This window comes from Symphalangus syndactylus, chromosome 24, assembly GCF_028878055.3.
Source record: "Symphalangus syndactylus isolate Jambi chromosome 24, NHGRI_mSymSyn1-v2.1_pri, whole genome shotgun sequence".
Taxonomy (NCBI): Eukaryota; Metazoa; Chordata; class Mammalia; order Primates; family Hylobatidae; genus Symphalangus; species Symphalangus syndactylus.
In genome coordinates this window covers 70015175-70035644 of record NC_072446.2, presented here as the reverse complement: position 1 = coordinate 70035644, position 20470 = coordinate 70015175, and the positions used below count along the sequence as shown (strand labels likewise).

The window sequence follows — 20470 nt, the reverse complement described above, 5'->3', positions numbered from 1 at the left end:
AGACCAGAGAGGTAGGAGGGAAACCAGGAGAGAGTGGTATTCTAGAAGCCAAGGGAGGAAAAGCCTGGCAACAGAGGGATGGACGGTGTCAGACATGCTGATAGGTGCAGCGGACCGAGAAGGAGCTCTGGATGTCACACTACTGCCCATCGTTGCTTGCTGTTCACACCAAACCTGCTTCCCGCTGTGGCTGCTCCAAAGGGGCTGCTCTCCCGTTTCCACCAGTGCCGCAATCCGTCTCATCACGCCACTGAAATCGGTGATCAGCAGTTTTTCACAAAGGCCCACAGAGCGTGTGTTTTAGGCTTTGAGACCATATGGGCTCTATCACAAGTATTCAACTTTGCCACAGTGTGAAAGCAGCCATTGACAAGATATAAACAAATTAAGAGTGGTTGCATTCCAATAAAACTTCAGTTTGAATTTCATGTAATTTTCCCATGTCACAAATTTATTTTATTTTTTATTTTTTATTTTTTACTTTTCTGCTTCAACCACTTAAAAACGTAAAAATCTTTTGTTACAGGCCATACAAAAAAACTTGTAGTGGGCCAGATTTGCTGCCCCTGATTTAAATTAATCATATTCTTTCTTATTTTTATCTCCTTTCTTGAATCTATCACCATATGACTTTATTTATTTATTTATTTATTTATGAATGACAGAGTCTCACTCTGATGCCCAGGCTGGAATGCAGTGGCGCGATCTCAGCTCACTGCAACCTCCACCTCCTGGGTTCAAGCGATTCTCCTGCCTCAGCCTCCCAAGTAGCTGGGATTACAGGTGCCCGCCAAATTTTTGTATTTTTAGTAGAGAAGGGGTTTCACCATGTTGGCCAGGCTGGTCTCAAACTCCTGACCTCAAGTGATCCACCCTCCTTGGTCTCCCAAAGGGCTGGGATTACAGGCGTAAGCCACCAAGTCTGGTCTATATAATTATTTAATTTAATTTAATTTAATCTGGTTTATAGCTCCTATTTTGTGTCATTCACAGGTGACAGGAGAGCACTGAGAGGTCACTACCCACCTGAGCATTTGATTGAGGAAAAGTGTTCCCAAAAGGCAAAAGAACGCCTGCCATCATTTCCTCTGGATTAATTTCTCCACTTTTTAAACTTTGTTGGCTTAGAATTATAACACTATGTAGACTAAACATCCAACAGATTAACCTACCCCTCTTTCAAAACAAAATATATATAGCACCTTGTTACCTGTCAAAGCAAAAATGAAATGTCAAAATCTTTCCAGTCTTGTTTTAATGAAATCTCAGCTAAGAGTAAAACAAAAACAAAAACAAAAAAACCCCAGGTTATTAATAGAACTGTAAAAAAGGCCTTCCAAAAGGAGTGGGTAGAGTATGATATTCATTTCCTATGCTGCAAAGATTTTGCCCTTTCTCATAAAAACTCAAATAGCTGTGAGTGCCTAGTAAATGTTAATATGGTAGTTAAAAGGTTACTAGTTGCTGGCCCGGCGCGGTGGCTCACGCTTGTAATCCCAGCACTTTGGGAGGCCGAGGCGGGCGGATCACGAGGTCAGGAGATCGAGACCACGGTGAAACCCCATCTCTACTAAAAAAGACAAAAAATTAGCCAGGCGTGGTGGCGGGCGCCTGTAGTCCCAGCTACTTGGAGAGGCTGAGGCAGGAGAATGGCGTGAACCCGGGAGGCGGAGCTTGCAGTGAGCCGAGATTGCGCCACTGCACTCCAGCCTGGGCGACAGAGCGAGACTCCGTCTCAAAAAAAAAAAAAGGTTACTAGTTGCTTTTTAAGTAGCTATTCAGGGACTTACCTCTCTCACCATCTGACCTGTGCTACACAGTTAAGTTCAAGGAAAATCTATAATCCTTTTTACAAAAATTAATACTAGCCTAGAGGCAACATTATATTTCAAGTTATTAGATACTCTGTTCCTTTCTAGCACTGCACCTAAATGCATTACAAAATCAGGATAAAGTGAATCTTGATCATGGATTTTTAGGACATGCATTTTAATATTTAATATTGTTCTTGCAATATTTACAACCAACACTTTAAAACAACATGGAAACACTCCTTTTTTTTTTTCAAAGCTTCACTATGTATTGAGAAAAGACTGTATTTTTGGCTTTTCAATATACAACCAGTGCATGAATGATTGCTCAGTACTTGCTTTATACGATTTTAGTGTACCTTTAAGCTAAAAAATGCCGTGTAATGGGTGCCAGGCTATATTACCAAGTACCCTAGTCCAATGGAGAAACAGGATGGATGTTACAGAATGATTTTTGTCTTTGACTTTTTGATTGCCATTCATTAAAGTGCTATTCTACATAACTCCTCTGGTGGCTGGATGTCCAAAAATCATAAAATTATCCGTTCATCTGCTCCAAAGGTGAATGTCCATTTTAAACACAAGACAAAAACATCCTGTATTTAGCTATACCAATGATGTACATGCACACAGTAGTGGTTCCCAATGGGCCGTTCCTGGACCAACGGCACCAATATCACCTGGAAACTACTTGAAATGCAAATACTCTGTCCCACTCCACAAGTACTGAAATGTTATTCTGTGGGGTGGAGGGTCCAATGGCCTCTGCTTACCAAGCCCTCCAAGGGATTCTAAGTTTTCCAATGCTAAGTTTGCAAACCACAGAATTCAATCATCTGTACTCAGATGAAGTAAACTATATGAATGAGAAAAAAAAAATACAGATTAACTTATGCTGTTGGCATTGGTAAGATGAGTTCACAAGGTAACATGAGAATGCAGGGCCTTGGTAGCTCAGACCCCAGACCCCTTGCTCAAGGAACTCAGAGAAAAGATGTAGGGAATGGAATGCAACTTGCAAACCAGTAACCAGGAGACCGGCCACTACTGATTCTAATCTATGCACATAGTTTTCCGTTCTCCTTGTCCAAACTTGACTAGCTATATGTGTGTGACAACAGCTTGCAACACGTTCCGTGAGGTGCCAATCCAGACATGTCCTCTACAATAGACAGACCATATGTCACAATCGGCTGAAAGCCAACATGGCATCACTGACTGCATCACTGTTAGATGAATCACAGTAGGAAACATTTTTATTTTATTTTTATTTTTTGAGAGTTTCGCTCTTGTTGCCCAGGCTGGAGTGCAATGGCATGGTCTCGGCTCACTGCAACCTCCGCCTCCCGGGTTCAAGCGGTTCTCCTGCCTCCTCAGCCTCCCGAGTAGCTGGGATTACAGGCGTTAGCCACCACACACGGCTAATTTTTGAATTTTTAGTAGAGATCGGGTTTCAACATGTTTGTCAGGCTGGTCTTGAACTCCTGACCTCAGGTGATCCGCCTGCCTGGGCCTCCCGAAGTGTTGGGATTACAGGCATGACCCATTGTGCCTGGCCAACATTTTCATTCTTTAATAGCAATTAGGATAAAGGACTCAAAATTGTACTTAGTAATCACATTGGCTATTATCAAAATAGCATATGCTATTTGGAAAACAAATATTTTTTTCTGAGATGTTCCCTGCTGTATGATATACACCTATCCTATGATGACAGAAGCAACACAAACGATGACCATGTTCCAGTGAGCAAGACTCAATCTCTCAAACGAACAAGAGCGTTGGCTGATTCTGAACACTTTCTTTGCTACAGCATATGATCAAATGATTAGAGTTTTTCAGAGCTTAGAAAGGGTAACCATCTAATCATGACAGAGTTCTTCAGCATTAATAATCATCAAGAAAGGCACTGCAGGGACATCTGACAAGGAATAACACTAATACAATGAGAACTGGTCTAAGTCCTGCACAAAACTTTGATATAGTTCAAACAGCTTGCATACTCTTTCTGTCCCCATGTGTACATACATATTCATACAGGTGGTACAATCTATGTCTCCACATGTATGTGTATGTATATATCTATGTATATATAAATATATGTGTGTATATATACCAACATCTATATACATATATGTGTGTGTGTTCAAATGTGTATCCATAAGACCACAGAGAGGGAAAAGACATTTGTTTCCTTTAATTGAATAGTACACAAAAATTCTAGTCACTTTATTTAGAACAAAGAATAAGAGTATTGGCAAATTAATGCAAAAAAGTACCCTACTAAACCTTTCTATGCACAAAAAAGAGCAGTAAAATAAATACTCAGAACTTTCCCAGGTTATCAACTATTAAAATAAAACCTTAGCATTTCAAAAAAGCTTATTCCACTGCAGGAAAGAGGGTGGACATTTTTGGTACCATAATAAATCACACACTCACACATCCATATTGCTTAGGTTGAAGAGAACGGAATGAACAGAGGAAATTTCTTCCATGAATTACCCTCCTTTCGGTACCCGCCAAGTTTTAGTTACGTTGTATTATTCCACTTAGCTTAAAATATAAAGTCTTGTAGAAACACATTTTTAGGATGTTGAAGTTCTCAAGATATTTGCACAGAATATTTAGAAGTACTTAGAGGAGTTCTGTTAAATGCAGTTGGTCATACTACATACCCCATGGTTGCAGTTTTGACAGACCAAGTGCATCTGTGTCAGAAATAGACAAAAGGCATATACTCCTCCTTCCTAGAAACGGGTACATAGACACGTTCTTATTCTTGGGATATGAAAAAACAAGTAGTAATGGCATTTAAAGTTTAATTACTAACTGTATAATGCCTGAGAACAAAATTCAGAGCAATTCTCAAAGGGTTAAGAGTCAGACTCTGGGCATTTCCGTTTTTTAGCTGCAGGCTCCTCAGTCTCGTGTGATTCTAAAGTGCTTGCATTAGATCTGAGGCTGGTGTCTGCTTTAAGGTTGTCCATGGCAACGGTGAAGCCGGAGAGAAGGTAACCCCCACCTCCACTCATCAGCAGTTTAGGATGACTTCGATCTGGCAAAACCTAATCAAGACAGAAAAGACATTCATGCTTTCCCAAGACAATAAAGTCCATGCTAACACCACATATACCAAAAATTAGAATTTAAACAACACAGTTCTCTTGATAATTTCAATGGACCAGTTTCTTTCTTTCCTTTCTTTCCCTCCCTCCCTTCCTCCCTCTTTCCTTTCCTTTCCTTTTCCCCTTCCCTTCCCTTCCCCTCCTTTCCCTTCCCCTCCCTTCCCTTCTCTTCCTTTCCCTTCCCCTCCCCCTCCCCTTCCCCTTCCCTTTCCTTTCCTTTCTTTTTCTTTCCTTTTCCTTCTTTCTTTCAGAGGCAGGGTCTCACTCTGTTCCTCAGGCTGGAGTGCAGTAGTGAGATTTTGGCTCACTGTAACCTCGAACTCCTGGCCTCAAGTGAACCTCCCGCCTTGGCTTTCCAAAGGGCTGGGATTACAGACATGAGCCACGGCACCAGGCTTTAAATGGACCAACTACTAAGGACTCATTCCTTCACATTACAATGCAGAGAAAAGTGTAGAAATTGGTTTAATTGATTTTCTTTTGAAAAATAAAACTGGCCAGGCATGGTGACTCACGCCTGTAATCCCAGCACTTTGGGATGCTGAGGCAGGCGGATCACAAGGTCAGGAGTTTGAGATCAGCCTGGCTAACATGGTGAAACCCCATCTCTACTAAAAATACAAAAATTAGCCAGGCGTGGTGGCACACGCCTGTAATGCCAGCTACCTGGGAGGCTGAGGCAGGAGAATTGCTTGAACCCGGGAGGCAGAGGTTGCAGTGAGCCAAGATCGCACCACTGCACTCCAGCCTGGGCGACAGAGCGAGACTGTCTCAAAAAAAAAAAAAAAGAAAGAAAAAGAAAACTGAAGCAGTTTTCAGTTCAGCCCAGGTTTCTCTAGAAACTGAAGCATGTTTCTGATGGAGAATGGGTAATGGTCTGGGCAGTACTCTAGAACTGTGCATATAGCTTTCTTTCTCTTGGCTTCAGGAAGCTTCATGGCCAATAATGGAGCCTGGGTCTATGGAGAAGTTGCTACTGAATGTACTACACTTCAAACCTCCCTTCCCCGCTACCCTGTTAACTCTGCCAAGGCAACTTCTCTCCTCTTTCTCCTGTAACCTTAGCTAAGTAAGACAACCTCCACAAAGGGCAGGGTTACCAAGGCTCAACAGCATCCCCACTACAGTATGGTAAGACAGCAAGCAATGAGACCGGGCCTACGGCAGCATGGAGGTTCTCCCCTCAGATCTCCCTTCATGAGGGAACGGCTGCAAGGCATTCAGGCAGAACACCTCCAGCTGCCGCTCCTTTGGGATCCACTGCAGCATTCATACTGAAGGAGGCCATGGGTTGCTTCCAGTCAGTTAACTGAGCATGGGTACCAGGGCTGGAGAATTTCTGCTTAACACAGGACTCCTTGAATGGCTATCTTTCCACTTGGGCTCGCCATCAGCCTCCTGGAGACTTTCTCAGAGCAGCACTGCAGGCTATTCCTACCATCCTCCTTTCTCTACCCGCTCCTTGCCCAGGCATCAACCTGTACCACCAATCTTGCTCCCTCTCCCCTTATCTTTCTAAGGCATTTCCCTCAATAAACCTCTTACGCTTCGACTTCCATCTTAGCATATGTCTTCCAGAAGACCTGAACTGACACAGAGCCCACTAGTAAATCCTGAAAACATGCCGCAAAAACATCCTGGCAGAGAGGAAAGGGCCAGTTTCTCATCTACCTGGGAATTTTGTTATTGTCAATTATATCATCCACAGTGATACTGAGGCCTTGGGGAAATAAGAACCACAGCGGTTTGCATTTTAAATGCCTTTAGGGCAGAGTTACAGAGTAATATATTCTGACATAATAAGAGAAAAAAAGGGTCAGAAAAAGTCAGCGGCACATTCTCTGAGTAACAGCCATGAGACATCTGCATCCCTGTAGAAAGAAACAGAGATATCTCTATTTTTATTTTGTTTTTGAGACAGGGTCTTACTCTGTCACCCAGGCTGGAGTGCAGTGGTGGGATCTCGGCTCACTGCAGCCTTGACCTCCTAGGTTCAAGCAATCTTTCCATCTCAGCTCCTGAGTAGCTGGGACTACAGGCACCTGCCACCATGCTCGACTAATTTTTATATTTTTTGTAGATACAGGGTCACGCCCAGCCAATTTATGTATTTTTTTGTAGAGACAGGGTTTCACCATGTTGCCCAAGCTGGTCTTGAACTCCTGGGCTCAAGCGATCTGCCTGCCTTGGCCTCCCAAAGTGCTGGGATTACAGGCATAAGCCACTGTGCCTGGCTGAGATAACTCTATTTAATGACTTCTAGTACTATTGCAAGGACAGTCAAGTCTTGGGAGGGCAGCTCTTGGGACTGGCTGTAAGAACACGTACCTGGTAATTTCTGAGCCAGGTTTCAGACAGCCTGAGGTTGATGACCCCTCCCCTCTCCCGCAGTTTTGTGTAGCATTCCAACAGAGGCTGCAGGCAAAAACAGAATTCCGTTAAGAACTACTTCCTGGGATGCAGTTTAAGAATCAACATTCAGACGTAAGAATTCCTGCTCATTCCATTCCAGTATTACCTCTTTGTACTGACAGTAGACCACAAACGGCCTTGAAGGGGCCACAAAGTCCAGCAAAGACAGCAGCAGGGGAGTGGGGTGGAAACGACTAGCTACAATTAAACTGTAAGGAAAATGCCAGACAAATTATTTCTCTACTCCCCCAAAGTGGAGCACAGGTTTCAAAATGCATTTAAAATAATCATGTATTAATTTGCATGACTCACACAGAGAAGAGATTTAAATATAACATTCTAGAAATCCAAAACAGAATACAATCATGAGCTATTTCTTTCCAGGAAACGCGAACTAGGTTAGAAGCTCTTGTGGTACTTGGCAACTCTAAGTGGCACTTAATAACATTCTTGATTTCTAAAAAAAATCACCCGGAAACAAATCCAACACTGCATAAGCTGCTTTGTGGACATCTGTTATAGCCTGTGTCGCAGCATTTCAGTGCCCCATCCCCTGCATCCAGTGGGACCACAAGGCCCGTCTTGATGCACTGTGATGGAGAAGATTCAGTTTCTTCTGAAACCCTGAAACCAGCATCATCAATTCCCCAACCCTGCCAGCCTCAGCCTCCTTTCTTTAAAAAACCCCCAAGACAAAATTCTCATCTCAGGTCCCACTAGAATCAAAGCAGACAAGGAGAAAGAGAATGCCAATCTGTCTGAAGCAGAGCCCACATGCATCGAGGAGTCTCCTGCCTTCTTCCATCAACACACCCATCTGCGTTTCTTTCACTCAGCAGAGCAGCAGCCTCTAAATGTCTTTTCCTCTGCTCTTCTTGTCTCCTCTGTTTTTCCTGAATCTTCAAAAAGAAAAATAAGCAATCAATGTACTGGGGTCTTTCAGTCAAATTTATGGAAATGCTCTGCTCTGTCAAAACATTTCAACAATATTTATCAACTTGGACTAAACCAATAGAAGCAGGTTGTTTATAAGGAAGTTGCAAATACACAAGAAAGCCTATATACTATTAAAACCATTAAGCTATCTATGCAACGCTTCTGTATCCTAAAGCTCCATCCCAAAGACCGAATCACACGCTTGTGTACATGCACACTCGTTCTCTGTTTTGACAGTTATCATCCTGGGAGCTAATACACCAAAAGCCAAATCAAATCTCATGACTTAACTGAAGTTAACTGAGGGCCTGAGATTACGGGGGTGGTGGGGACTCCTGGCATCCTTACATAATCTTTTCTGCTTCCTCTCTCTTTAGGCCCCTTATGTTCTGGATCTTGAGAAATGGTTTCCATTGTTTCCTGGTCTTCCGGGTGGTTGCTCTCTGGGGCCTCTGCCATACTGTCTTCATTTTCTTGTTCAGAAGCCTGTTTTTCCTCCAGTGTGCCATTACTTTCTTCAATCAAAGCACTGTCTTTTGGCTCTGAAGATAACATCTCAGCAGAAAATGTTCCATGTAGAAGACTGTCCACTTTGTTGAGAGGGAATTCATAAAGACCACTGAGAAAAGATTTGGGAAATCCAAAACACGCTGTCGCTGCCCGAACAGGTGCACCTCCGGGGTATAGCTGAATAATGGAGCCAAAACCTGAACAGATAAAATAAATAATATCTGCCCGTGGAGTGACTCTAGACTATGCAAACCCTCAGTGAGTCCTCCACAGTAATGAGACTGAAGGTCTTTCTATTAATACTTTATTCAGAGGCTGAAGGATGGTGCAGCTCCTCAAGGAGTCTGTTTGGAGTCTATAAGTATTACCAATGGAGGTAATATAATCCTAAAGCAGATAGCAGGAAGTCTCAAAGCTTATCCCCACTTGATACTACTGTAAAACCCTGTGTCTGCAAATTTGGATGTCACATGATTGGTGACTGACTCTGCTTCCCCTCACTCTGATCCTCAAATGGAGCAGTTACAAGTTCTTACCTTCTATGGGGTCAGAAAAAAACCAGACAAATCAGGCTGTGTTGTGTTCTTCCAGAGAGAATACATGCTTAGTAACCTTCCCACTCAATCCCTTCGATTTAGGCCCAATGAAATGAGCACCAGCTACCCAGGAGTTTACTAAAATCACTGTCCTGAAAGCCCTAGCCAGCCACAGGCTGCAGCATCATGCCCACCCACAGTGAAGCTAGAAAGGACAATCGCCATGGGTTTGGGGGTACCCATGGGTGGGGGGCTGGGTGATGGAGACTGTGTAAGAAGGTCCCCATGCTAGGAGCTGTGCAGGTTCACCCAAGTCACTTCGTTAACTCTGAGGTAATTCAATCTGGCTTTCCATGAGTTTACATTTTTGGACCACCTTTACTCACATCAGGGTGGGGTTTCGTTGAAAATGGAAATATTAAATCTTACCTCCCATTCGTTCCATCATTGCACCCAGCACCAAGCCTGCACACGTTTCCATCACAATCATTTTGTTGCCAGCACGGATATTTCCCAATGTCAACATCTGGGCTAATGTATCGTATCTCATGTGGCTAAAGTAAAAACAATAATTCGTTCATTTTTAGCTAAGTAAAGCCTATTATTTTAATCATTTTTCAAGTTTTGTTTGCTTTATTAAAATTATGTTGATAAGATTATTGATTGCTTTGGAGGTGACAGTAAAAGGACTTACAATTTATGAGGTAGGAGGATACTTTATGCAGGTGAGCAAGTTTTTTCATTTTACTTAAAATCATGACTTTCTTAAAGACATATTTCCCCCAATTATACTTTTGAAAGGAAACAAAGCGTACTTAATTTTTCCAGGTTCTCTTGCATAATACATAATTGAAAGAATACGGGTGGATGGCTTCACAACAGTAATGATGGCTTCATATCTGGAGGGGAAGAAAAAACAGAACACTGACTTGAAAAAAATGACTTAAAATATTTTATTTGTAATAAAATGTATATTTTAAAACATAAAAAAGTTTAATATTGTCGGCCTTTTAAAATAAAAACTACTTACTTTTTTTTCTTCTTTTTAATGTATTTATCTTGGGCAAATTCTGTCTTGTCTCGGAATGTTGTACTATTTTCAATTAACTGCTGAACTATTTCCTATAAGAAAAGGAGCAAGTAGATTTTCTGAAACTTTACTTTCACAAAACAAGTAATTTCCAAAGGCTTCTTACCCAAGAATGGATCCAACGGTCTGATTCTCCAATCCCTTTTCCACAGAAGTCCAAATAGATGAACTTTGTATTTCTATACTATATTTGGAATTGATAATAAAATACAAGTACTTTATAACTCCATTTAAACCAAGGTAAAAGAACAGAGATATCCAATAAAAGGAGAAGAGAGGTAAAGGAAACTAATTTCTGAAGACATTGGCTGAAAACATTACTGAAAATGAACAAAGTTAAATCCTGATATGCACTGTTATTACATTTTCTACCACTGACGTTAGTAATGTCATTCACTTATATTCCTGTATATAAGACATAAAATCTTTGAAATGTTGAGTAACATGTACATTTCAACCTACTTCTATCAAAGCTATAACTTTTTTTTTTGTTTTACCTTAGGTACAGTCTGCTTTAAAAACCAGTTTCCTAAATGCCAAACAGACAAAAACAGAACTAAAAATCCTTTGAATATTACCTCTCCTTTAATGCCCTTGTCCTTCAAAGCTTTTATGTCATCTTGAGTAAGTTTCTGAGATTTCCCATCATCAACTATATTTCGATTATCAGTGCCCGCTTCTTTAGTCTCTAAGGAAAGAAATTGCTCTATTGATATTTATGGTCTGAAATTATTTGACATTTTCTTTTTCTGAGTCCATCTCCACAACCAGTCCATCGGCCACTCAAGCCTGGCCTCCCAGCTGTGCCGCCCCCATCACACGACCCTTTCCTGCCAAAACTACTCCAAGCCCCTAAGTCATCTTCCTGCTTCCAGTCTTGCCCCCCTACTATCCACCTGGATGCCAGAGTGCTCTTTGTTTAAATGCAATTTGACTCATCTACCCCATGCTTAAAACCATACAGTGGCTTCCCACAGCAACGAGAATACATTACAAAGATGACCTGCAAAGTCATAAATGATCTGGCCCCTATCTATCGTTCCTGGCCTGATCTCTTGACACTTTAGCTTCAGCCACAATGGCCTTCTTTCTGTTCCTTGAACACACTCAGCAAGGTCCCACAGCAGGCTTTTGGCACCTGCTGCTTCCTCTGCCTGGAAGGTTCTATGACAGATGTCTGAGTGGCTGGATCCTTCCTATCACTTGAGGCTGAGCTCATTCTCTTGCTTTACCAAATTAGTACATGCCCCCACTTTATTATCTTCATAGCATGTGTCACTTCACCATCAGAAATCATGCTGTTTGCTTGTCTACTTGATTATTTTTGGCGTTCCAACTGGTAAGCACATTTTATATGACAGTCTATCTTATGAACTGCTATAACTGCAGTGCCAAATTATACCTGGCATATATTTGGTGCTTAGTAAAAATATGGTTATTAATTTAAATGTATCTAAATAACTGATTTGACTCAAAACTTTAATAGTATTTAACTTCAAATAATTACTTTTGTTTTAATTAATAAGATATTCTCAGTGTTCATTTTAATAAATATAATTTTAATTAATAATAACAGCTTTTGGACAAGAGGTTAAGAAATAATAATAGTAATAGCTAAAATTATGGGCCCTTACTAAAATAAAAGCAAGACACTATTCAGAACTTCCTATGAGTCATATCATTGAACACTCAATACAACCTAGGCATTAAATGTGTTTATGACCCTATTTTACATGTATAAGGATGTAAGACTCACAGAAATCAAATAAGTTGCCCAATGGTACAAGGCAAGTGATGAAGGTAGAAATTGAACTTAGCTGGATCCAAAACCAGACCTCTTAACCTCTACACCATATGTTAACCACCTTACAGCTGTTACATAACTTCTGGGCACTGAAAGAACTTTACATTTGTTCTTGCAATGATGCAGCAACGACTCACAGGATTAAATGCCTGGCCAACAGAGAACTCTACATATGTTCTTGCAATTACGCAGCAACGACTCATAGGATGAAAGGACTGGCCCAAGAGCAGAGAACCATTTAATGGTGGGCTGGAGCCAGAATCCAGGTTATCCCATGGCCAAAGGCAGTACTTGCTTCACTCCACTAAGCTTCAGTTCTTAGATTATGAGTTAAGATTTCTTTTGGGATAGCATGGCCTAGCACTTAGGAAATAGGTGGAGGTTGAGATGTTTCTAACTAGTCAGTTGGAAAGCATCTATTTCACGCATCCAGCATGTGCACCTGCAGTAGGCTCTTCCCTCTTCTTCTTGGGCTGTAGACTTCCTCCACTGGTCACTTCAAATGTGGTTCCATAACTATGGCCAATGACGTTATCCAGGTAGAACCACTGTTTTTCGAAAGTTACTTTTCTAGGGAAAAAAAGCAATCAATTAACTGAATATCTTTTGTATTCAGTACAGAAGACACATTCACTACAGTTTATTTCAAAAGTGGTCTCCACAATGGATGATCAGCAGCATTATCTCTGAACATAAAGCAACAAAGGAACTAGAGAGAACCTGGTTGGGATAGAGACATAAAATTAATGAATAAGCCACAAGAAATTGAATTTTGGAAAGGGGAAGCAAAGACAGAAGACATTCCTCTTCTGGTGCACTGGGCTGACCCCACTTTGCACTGTCTACCAGGATGTCCAAACTCACAGGCTCTGCAGATATCCTGAATGGCAGACAGGATCCCCAAGATCGCCAGGCCTGGACACACACTGTGACACCTCTTGCAACTTACCCCAGAAAATGTCAAAACTGAACAATCATTGAAGTAACAAGGATTTAACAAATTTCTTGGGCTTGGTCTGATTGGCCATTTTATTTGAAAATTATCTCATAAAAGCAAATTATACTTGCAAATAAACACTGACAACCTACACACTTGGAAATGGAGCCTATCACTGACAATGCTCTACTGAGGACCAGGCAACTTGAGGTTTTCCTATGACATAAATTTTTTATCTTATTGCATTTTAAAAGAGAAATCCCACAGGAACACAATCCTTTCTTCTCAAAAGAAGAAAACTAACATCTGCTGAGTGCCAACCAGGGGCTAGGCAGTGTGTGCTAGGTGTGATTCACACTTTTTGATTTAATTCTCATGGTAATCCTGGGACATAGCTCTTTCCAGAAGAGCAATCTGAGGCCCAGGGAGAAGTATCTTGTCCAAGATTCACAGTTGCAAGGTGTTGTTGGAGCTGGGATTCAAATTCAAATCTGTGTCTGACTCCAAGCCTCATTCTTTCCACTATACCACACGGTCTACTCCAGCAAAGACCTAAGGACCTTAGAAAGCCCACCTAGCTTCAGGACATGGCCCATGTGCACAGAACACTGAATTCTGGGAATCATGTAGTTGTTAATTCTGTTTGTGCCCCATCCCACTCTTTCTCTTCCTCTCTGTGCCGCCAGGAAGCTGACTACGACAGAATATACTGCCACATCACCCACGTTCCCGTGTCAGAGGCTTACCACCATTGCTGGTCTCTGGGTGTGTCACCTTTATTGGTTCCCTAAATCCCGCCACACTTTCGCGTCGCATCTTCATTAAAGCTTACTCAAAGCATCTGAGGGAAATCCTGTATGATCATAAGTGATTCAGATATGGCCAATTCTTGTTATTTGCTGGGTTCCTAGATACTTACATACAACAGAATGTAACAGACGCTCAAAATATTTGCTAATGTAAACCTCCTTAGATGTTGCAATTCAGCTCAGCCCAGATGTGCACCCCCTACCCTCATCCTTTAATCACCTAGGTGCTACTGAAACACTGGATCTGGCCAGGTGTGGTGGGTCACACTTGTAATCCCAGAAGCGTGGGAGGCCAGGTGGGTCACTTGAGTCCAGGAGTTTGAGACCAGCCTGGCTGATGGGGAAAAACTCCATCTCTACAAAAAATACAAAAATTAGCCAGGTGTAGTGGCACACACCTGTAGTCCCAGCTACTTGGGAGGCTGAAGCAGGAGGGTCACTTGAGTTCAGGAGTTTCTCTACAGAAAGTACACAAATTAGTTACTGAGGAGGCTGAGGTGGAAGATTGCTTGAGCTCAAGAGGCAGTGGTTGCAGTGAGCCAAGACACTACACTCTAGCCTGGGGGACTGAGTGAGATCCCGTCTCACAAAACGAACAAACAAACAAACCAAACGAAAACATTGGATCTGAGATGGGTGGGTTTACCTCTCTGCAAGCCTATGTGAAATGCAGAGGGGATGATGAATGTCACTTAAAACTGGCTGGTTTGACAGGTCACTGCCCCAGTCGGGAATGTGGGGTCCAGTTAGAAGGATGAGGAGGCCACATCTTTACTGGGAAGGAGTGGGATTTGCAGAGTCTACTTCTCAGAGAGCCTGGACTGTTTTTTGCCCAACCAGATGAGTGTAGCCCCAAGGGTGATGTGGGAGTCTGACCCAGGATGCAGCCGAGCTTAGAGTCATTTCCTAAATAAAATGGAAACTGCCACTATGACTTCTGCGAGGAAGAGGGCCTGTTGCAAAGTATTTCCAAATAAACGTTTAGGGCAGTGGTCCCCAGCCCTTTTGGCACCACAAAAGGGGAAGGTCAGGCGCAGTGGTTCACGCCTGTAATCCCAGCACTCTGGGAGGCTGAGGTGGCTGGAATTACTTGAGCCCAGGAATTGGAGACGAGCCTAGACAACATAGTGAAACTCTATCTCTACAAAAAAAATTAGTTAGTTTAAAAAAGAAAAAAAAGAAGAAGAATTTAAAAATGGTTAAAGGTTGGTGCAGGTATTACATTTCCGGACTAAAAGAAACATACCTCTCATAAAAAAAACTTTTTTTCTTTACTAAATTAGTGCTTGTGCAAAAAGCTTGGTTATCACCAGCTTAGTGCTCTGGAGACTTGTTTCTTGACTATTTTATGATGCTTGCTTCACCTTAAATACCAGTCAACAGTTTGCTTAAACCAGGAGTAAAAGAATTCATCTGAAGTAAGTACTTATCAGAAATTCCAAATCTCATACTTCCCAGTCTGCAGAAAGCTGTTCTCCTGACATTGCATTCAACTTATCTCTGTCAAAAGTAATACAATAACCTAGCTCAAAAGAAACTGTGGCCAGGTGTGGTGGCTCACACCCGTAATCCCAGCACTTTGGGAGGCCGAGGCGGGTGGATCACCTGAGGTCAGGAGTTCGAGATCAGCCTGGCCAACATGGTGAAACCCCATCTCTACTAAAAATACAAAAAAAAATTAGCCGGGTGTGATGGCGTGATGGTGCCAGAGTCCCAGCCGCTAGGGAGGCTGAGGCAGGAGAATCGCTTGAACCCAGGAGGCAGAGGCTGCAATGAGCCGAGACTGCACTACTGCACTAAAGCCTGGGCGACAAAGCGAGACTCCGTCTCAAAAACAAAAAAACTGTGGTTCTATTTCTCAGATAAAGTAATCCAAATATCCCAATAAATTTTCACCATTAATAAGCTCTTAGGACTTAACAACCTCACCAGCCCTTCCAGAAAGTTATCAAAATCCCACTTCTCTACTATTATAAAACAGAGCGATACTAATCAGCAGGTGCACAAACCAAACCTAACTTCGAGTTCTGAGGCCTTGAGCAAATTGCTTTTTAGCAATTTTCCCAGCGTTGAATCCTTTGGTGAGTAAAACGAGGGAAATTCAAAGTGATTCCACACTCTGTGGTGAACTGTCTCCTTCATCTATTCTGTGTATCCTGTTTGGGTAGAGAAGAGGATGGAAAGCCAGACTAGGTAGGAGAGGTTTCATTTTTTGTGGGATAGATCCTGACTGAGGGATTAGGGAAGAAGGAGGATCTATGGTGGAAAAAAAAGGGGGAACTTGAAGGAGACTCTGGGAGACAAGGATGAGATCCTAAAGTGAAGAAAGGAGGGGGTGTCTGTGAAAAGACAGTGAAGATCCCAAGGTCCTAGGGAAAGAACTTCAGGACAGGTGATTAAGGGTGTGGAGAGGGAGGCATTGGCACCCTAGGGCCAAGAATGGAATTCCGGGGAAGGAACTCTGTGGAAAGACTGAAAAGGATGCTGAAGGTGGACGGCCAGATATGAAATCATGGAGGGGGCTCTGGGAAAAAAAGGAGGGTTAAGGGAGATTATGAGGTTCGAGGACGGGATCCTGGTGGAAAAGCCTTCTGTGACAGAAAGACCCGAGGAGACAACAAGGGCGGGGAATGGTGACCGAGAAAGCCAAGAATGGCACCCTGGCGAGAGAAGTCTGTGGAGAAACCTGGAGGGAGGGGGTATCTACAATGTGGGGGCGGGAGACCCCTAAAGTCAGCGATCTGACTTACTTTCTCCGCTGGACTTGTACTGCTTTAAACACATCTTCACGTTTCAGCACCACGAAGTCGCCGTCGCGGATGCGGTGGTCTCCGGGATGCTGTGGTTGTGGGCCCGGCTGCTCCCCTGAGCCCTCCATGACGCTCAGCCGGTCGCCGTGCTCCGCGGCGTCTCGCCCCTCCTTCTCGGTTGTCGCCACCGCCAGCCTCACTTCCCACAACCTGGAGCACTAGGAGCCCTCCGACCGGCACCGCCCCCACGTGTTGCACGCCGCTTCCGCTTTCCGGTCCAGACCTCAAGACCGCTTCCGGGAGCCTCTCAGCTTCCGTCTGGCCAAACTCCTTGATTGGCTGCACTCCGCCCCGCCCTTCCCGTCTTGCCGCTTCTTTGAGCAGAAGTTGGATCACTGAAGCGCCAAAAAAGAATTTAGGGGAAGACCTGATTTTTGCTTGAGGCATTTTTGCGGCGCTGTGCGCTACAGACACCTTCTGGAAGCTGCGGTGGGGAAACTGAGTTTCCCGAGCCGTTGAGACAGATGGGATTCAGCACCGCGCGGGGACGACAGGAAAGCTGCGGCTGAAGAGAACTGCGGACTTGGCGGGAGTCGCCTGAGGAGCTAAGATCCCGGAGACTCTTAGCCCCGTGGTGCTTCTCTACGGGAGGGAGAATCCGGGCGGACAGATCTGCGCGTATCCTGGAGCCGGCCCAGTTGTGAACTAGGAGAGCTTTGGGACCTCTGTCCCTAGCAAGTAAGAACTTTAGCCTTAGGAGATGTAAATAAAGTAGTATTTAAAGAAGCACAGGTACCCAACTGTTAATTTTTACTCTTTCTCCAGTCCTACCTCTTAACGTTTTTTTGAATTTGTTACTATTCTCAGCATATTGTCTCGTTTGAGAAGGGTATGGCACGCAGCGTTGTCGAAGGAGCGCCTCACCTTGGGAGCCTGAAAGTTTTATCTCTGTACTGTCAACAAACAACTTTGATCTTGATCGGTTTGCTTAATTTCTTTGAGCATCAGTTTCATAATGTGTAATGCCTAATTATTGGAGCCCTATCATGCCGTTAAATCGTGAACTTTCTAGTTACTAACTTGTTTTATTAACTAAACCCCTTTTAAGTAAGGATTTGGATAGATTATTTTATAATGAATTGCACTGCAGTGTACAGGTATATCTTTACTCGTATACTTAGGATATGAATCATTTTTAAGTAGACTTGTATTTTAAAAGAACAGTTTTGGATTTACAGAAAAATTGCACAAAAAGTGGATGTGACACTGCAGGACTGACTGTATGTAAGAAGCTGTGATGATGTATCCCTAGTGTCTCACAGGCCAGAATTATGTTCATCCTGTCCTGTCCTACAATAATAAGTCTCAAATACTGCAAATAAGTTTTCATAGAGTTAATTACCTGTCTTATTTTCATTTCTGTAATGAGGACTTGCAAACAGGTGCAGTACCTGTCCTTATTTTTAACCTATGGGCGTCTAGTATACGTAAACCATATTTAATAGTTATTAAACTATTATGGTATACCTTAAAAAGCGATAGAAATTAGAAACTTAACTGCAGAATATTTGGGTCTTGTATCATAGCTGTACAACTTTGCAAGCCCGTTTGCTAGTCTTGAACCTAGAATACATTAATTTTTCCCTTTTTATTAATACATTTTTAGGAGCACTATTTTCCTTACAGTTTTGGTGAAGACCTTTTTAATATCTATCTTTTAGGAGAGATGAATGGAGAGTATAGAGGCAGAGGATTTGGACGAGGAAGATTTCAAAGCTGGAAAAGGGGAAGAGGTGGTGGGAACTTCTCAGGAAAATGGAGAGAAAGAGAACACAGACCTGATCTGAGTAAAACCACCGGAAAACATACTTCTGGTAGGTGAGGTCAATGATTGTTCAATTTTTTTCACTTAAGGAAGCAATTCATGTCTATCATACAAGGCGGTTTGTCTCATACTTCGGTTTGTCTTTTATTTCGTGCTACTCCTTAGTAAGTATTTGAACATTGATGTCCTAGATTCTTACTAAAACTTCTAATTTGGATACTCTATTAATGAGAGTCTCATTTGGAAAGAGAAGCATATTGGAAAAATGTTCACTCTGTTTCTACTAACCTAGTATTTTATTTTTTTCAGAACAAACTCCACAGTTTTTGCTTTCAACAAAGACCCCACAGTCAGTGCAGTCAACATTGGATCGACTCATACCATATAAAGGCTGGAAGCTTTATTTCTCCGAAGGTAGGGTTTAAAAAGTACAAAAAAGCACCATAAATCGTATTTTCTTAACTTGTCTTTGGATGTTACATCTTGTATTACTATAATTCACTTACTAACATATACCTGCTTTAATCTTAGTTCATCCAAACAATTAAATGATGTTTATGTTTCAAAAGCATTTTAGACTCTATATCAGTCGGGAAAGCAGAAACCATACTAGGTATTTCAAAAAGGGGACTTAATACAAGAAATTGGATACAAAAATGGAAGACTGAAAAAGCAGAAAGGAAATATTGAGGTAACCCCCCAGAAAGTCGTAATTCAGGAAGCAGCAACCATCCTTATGGCTAAGAGAGTAAAAGAAGTTCTGAGGTTACCAGAACGTGGGAATTCAAAGGTTGGAGAGGTCACAGCATAGCTGTTAATTTTGACTTTTGAGGGGCACCCTACAAAGCTATGCTTGGACTTCTGAAGGCTACCTTAGAGAGCTGTGCTTAGACCGCTAAGGCAAATGAAGCTGGTTGCCACTGGTGACTGAGGGGGCGTGACTCAGTGGCGCTTGGAACTGGAGGCTAGCACTATCGTTATCTTCTGCAGCTGCAGAGATGCTGAAAAGAATTGGAAACAAGAATAAATTCCTTTCTCTCTTCCTGCCACCTTCCAGTCTCTAAAGTGCCTTCAATTGGCAGAATTTAAAGAGAATCTGAGACTGTAGGGTACAGATCTGAATTATAGCATCGCAGAGTAGGAAGTAGAACAGTGGGCTTGAAATCAAGGGACAATAACAAATACAGCTTTGTGTAGAAACACAGGTAAGGAATCTCCCTTTGATAATTAGGAATACCAGTTAACCTACATCAGTCTGTATAGGTGCAGGGAACTGTCTTTTCTGTGCTGTTAAAATACCCATTTGTTTCTTATGTCTCATGAGGGGTGTGTGTGTGTATGTGCGTGTGCATACCTTTTTTTTTTTTTTTTTTTTTTTTTTGAGATGGAGTCTTGCTCTGTTGCCCAGGCTGGAGTGCAGTGGCGCGATCTTGGCTCACTGCAAGCTCTGCCTCCCAGGTTCATGCCATTCTCCTGCCTCAGCCTCCTGAGTAGCTGGGACTACAGGTGCCTGCCAGCATGCTTGACTAATTTTTTCTGTTTTTAGTAGAGACGGGGTTTCACCATGTTAGCTAGGATGGTCTCCATCTCCTGACCTCGTGATCTGCCCGCCTCGGCCTCCCAAAGTGCCAGGATTACAGGCGTGAGCCACCGCGCCCGGCTGCATACTTTTTTTTAGTAACTAGACTGTTGAGGTCCAGGACCCTCCCTGCCCCGTACCAGGCACTCAGTAGTCATTTTGTGAATAAATAGAGTACTTTACAAATGTTTTCTTTATTGGAAATCTGTTTGTTTTTTTCCATCAATAGAATCTGTTTCATGAATGATCTTGTTCCTTTAGGATGTATTAGCCACCAGCACTCACATTGTTCCCCTAGCAGATAGATAGCTCAGAACGCTATAAGTGATCTTTGGACAGTCCT

At 42.5% G+C, this 20470-nt stretch overlaps 2 protein-coding genes across 7 annotated transcripts in view; one reads left to right on the top strand and one right to left on the bottom strand.

The window, feature by feature from the left end:
• Positions 1 to 3993: 3993 nt before the first annotated feature.
• TRMT6 (tRNA methyltransferase 6 non-catalytic subunit) lies at positions 3994 to 17004 on the bottom strand. Of its 4 annotated transcripts, none has more exons than XM_055265589.2 (11): positions 16724 to 17004; positions 12670 to 12797; positions 11002 to 11111; positions 10364 to 10455; positions 10149 to 10232; positions 9763 to 9887; positions 8636 to 8994; positions 8126 to 8250; positions 7458 to 7560; positions 7268 to 7354; positions 3994 to 4879 (listed from the first exon to the last, which is right to left on the bottom strand). In XM_055265589.2, exons 1-11 carry the CDS (start codon positions 16849 to 16851, stop codon positions 4688 to 4690), a joined length of 1533 nt encoding a protein of 510 aa, XP_055121564.2. In that variant the 5' UTR covers positions 16852 to 17004; the 3' UTR covers positions 3994 to 4687. The 4 variants fall into 4 exon arrangements, with proteins under 4 accessions (XP_055121564.2, XP_063490088.1, XP_063490089.1 ...); XM_063634018.1 differs by having other exon boundaries at positions 7458 to 7561; positions 8133 to 8250; XM_063634019.1 differs by having other exon boundaries at positions 8147 to 8250.
• A 38-nt stretch (positions 17005 to 17042) lies between these two features.
• Positions 17043 to 20470, top strand: part of MCM8 (minichromosome maintenance 8 homologous recombination repair factor) — a 48344-nt gene continuing 44916 nt past the window's right edge. Inside the window, exons 1-3 of one of the 3 annotated variants that reach the window (XM_055265055.2) lie at positions 17043 to 17461; positions 18445 to 18597; positions 18858 to 18962. In XM_055265055.2, coding sequence (XP_055121030.1) covers positions 18450 to 18597; positions 18858 to 18962 — 253 coding nt within the window. In that variant the 5' untranslated portion in view covers positions 17043 to 17461; positions 18445 to 18449. Of the gene's footprint in view, positions 17462 to 18444; positions 18598 to 18857; positions 18963 to 20470 lie in introns of those variants that run through there. The other 2 variants (XM_055265054.2, XM_063634017.1) reach the window with 2 other exon arrangements.

Excerpts from the sequence above, each read along its gene's own strand:
- TRMT6 (XM_055265589.2), bottom strand. The coding sequence starts at position 16,851 with ATGGAGGGCTCAGGGGAGCAGCCGGGCCCACAACCACAGCATCCCGGA. Across the intron at positions 12,798-16,723 it reads GTACAAGTCCAGCGGAGAAA|AAAAGTAACTTTCGAAAAAC; the intron begins GTAAGTCAGATC and ends TTTTTTCCCTAG. Across the intron at positions 4,880-7,267 it reads CCTGGCTCAGAAATTACCAG|GTTTTGCCAGATCGAAGTCA; the intron begins GTACGTGTTCTT and ends TGTCTTGATTAG.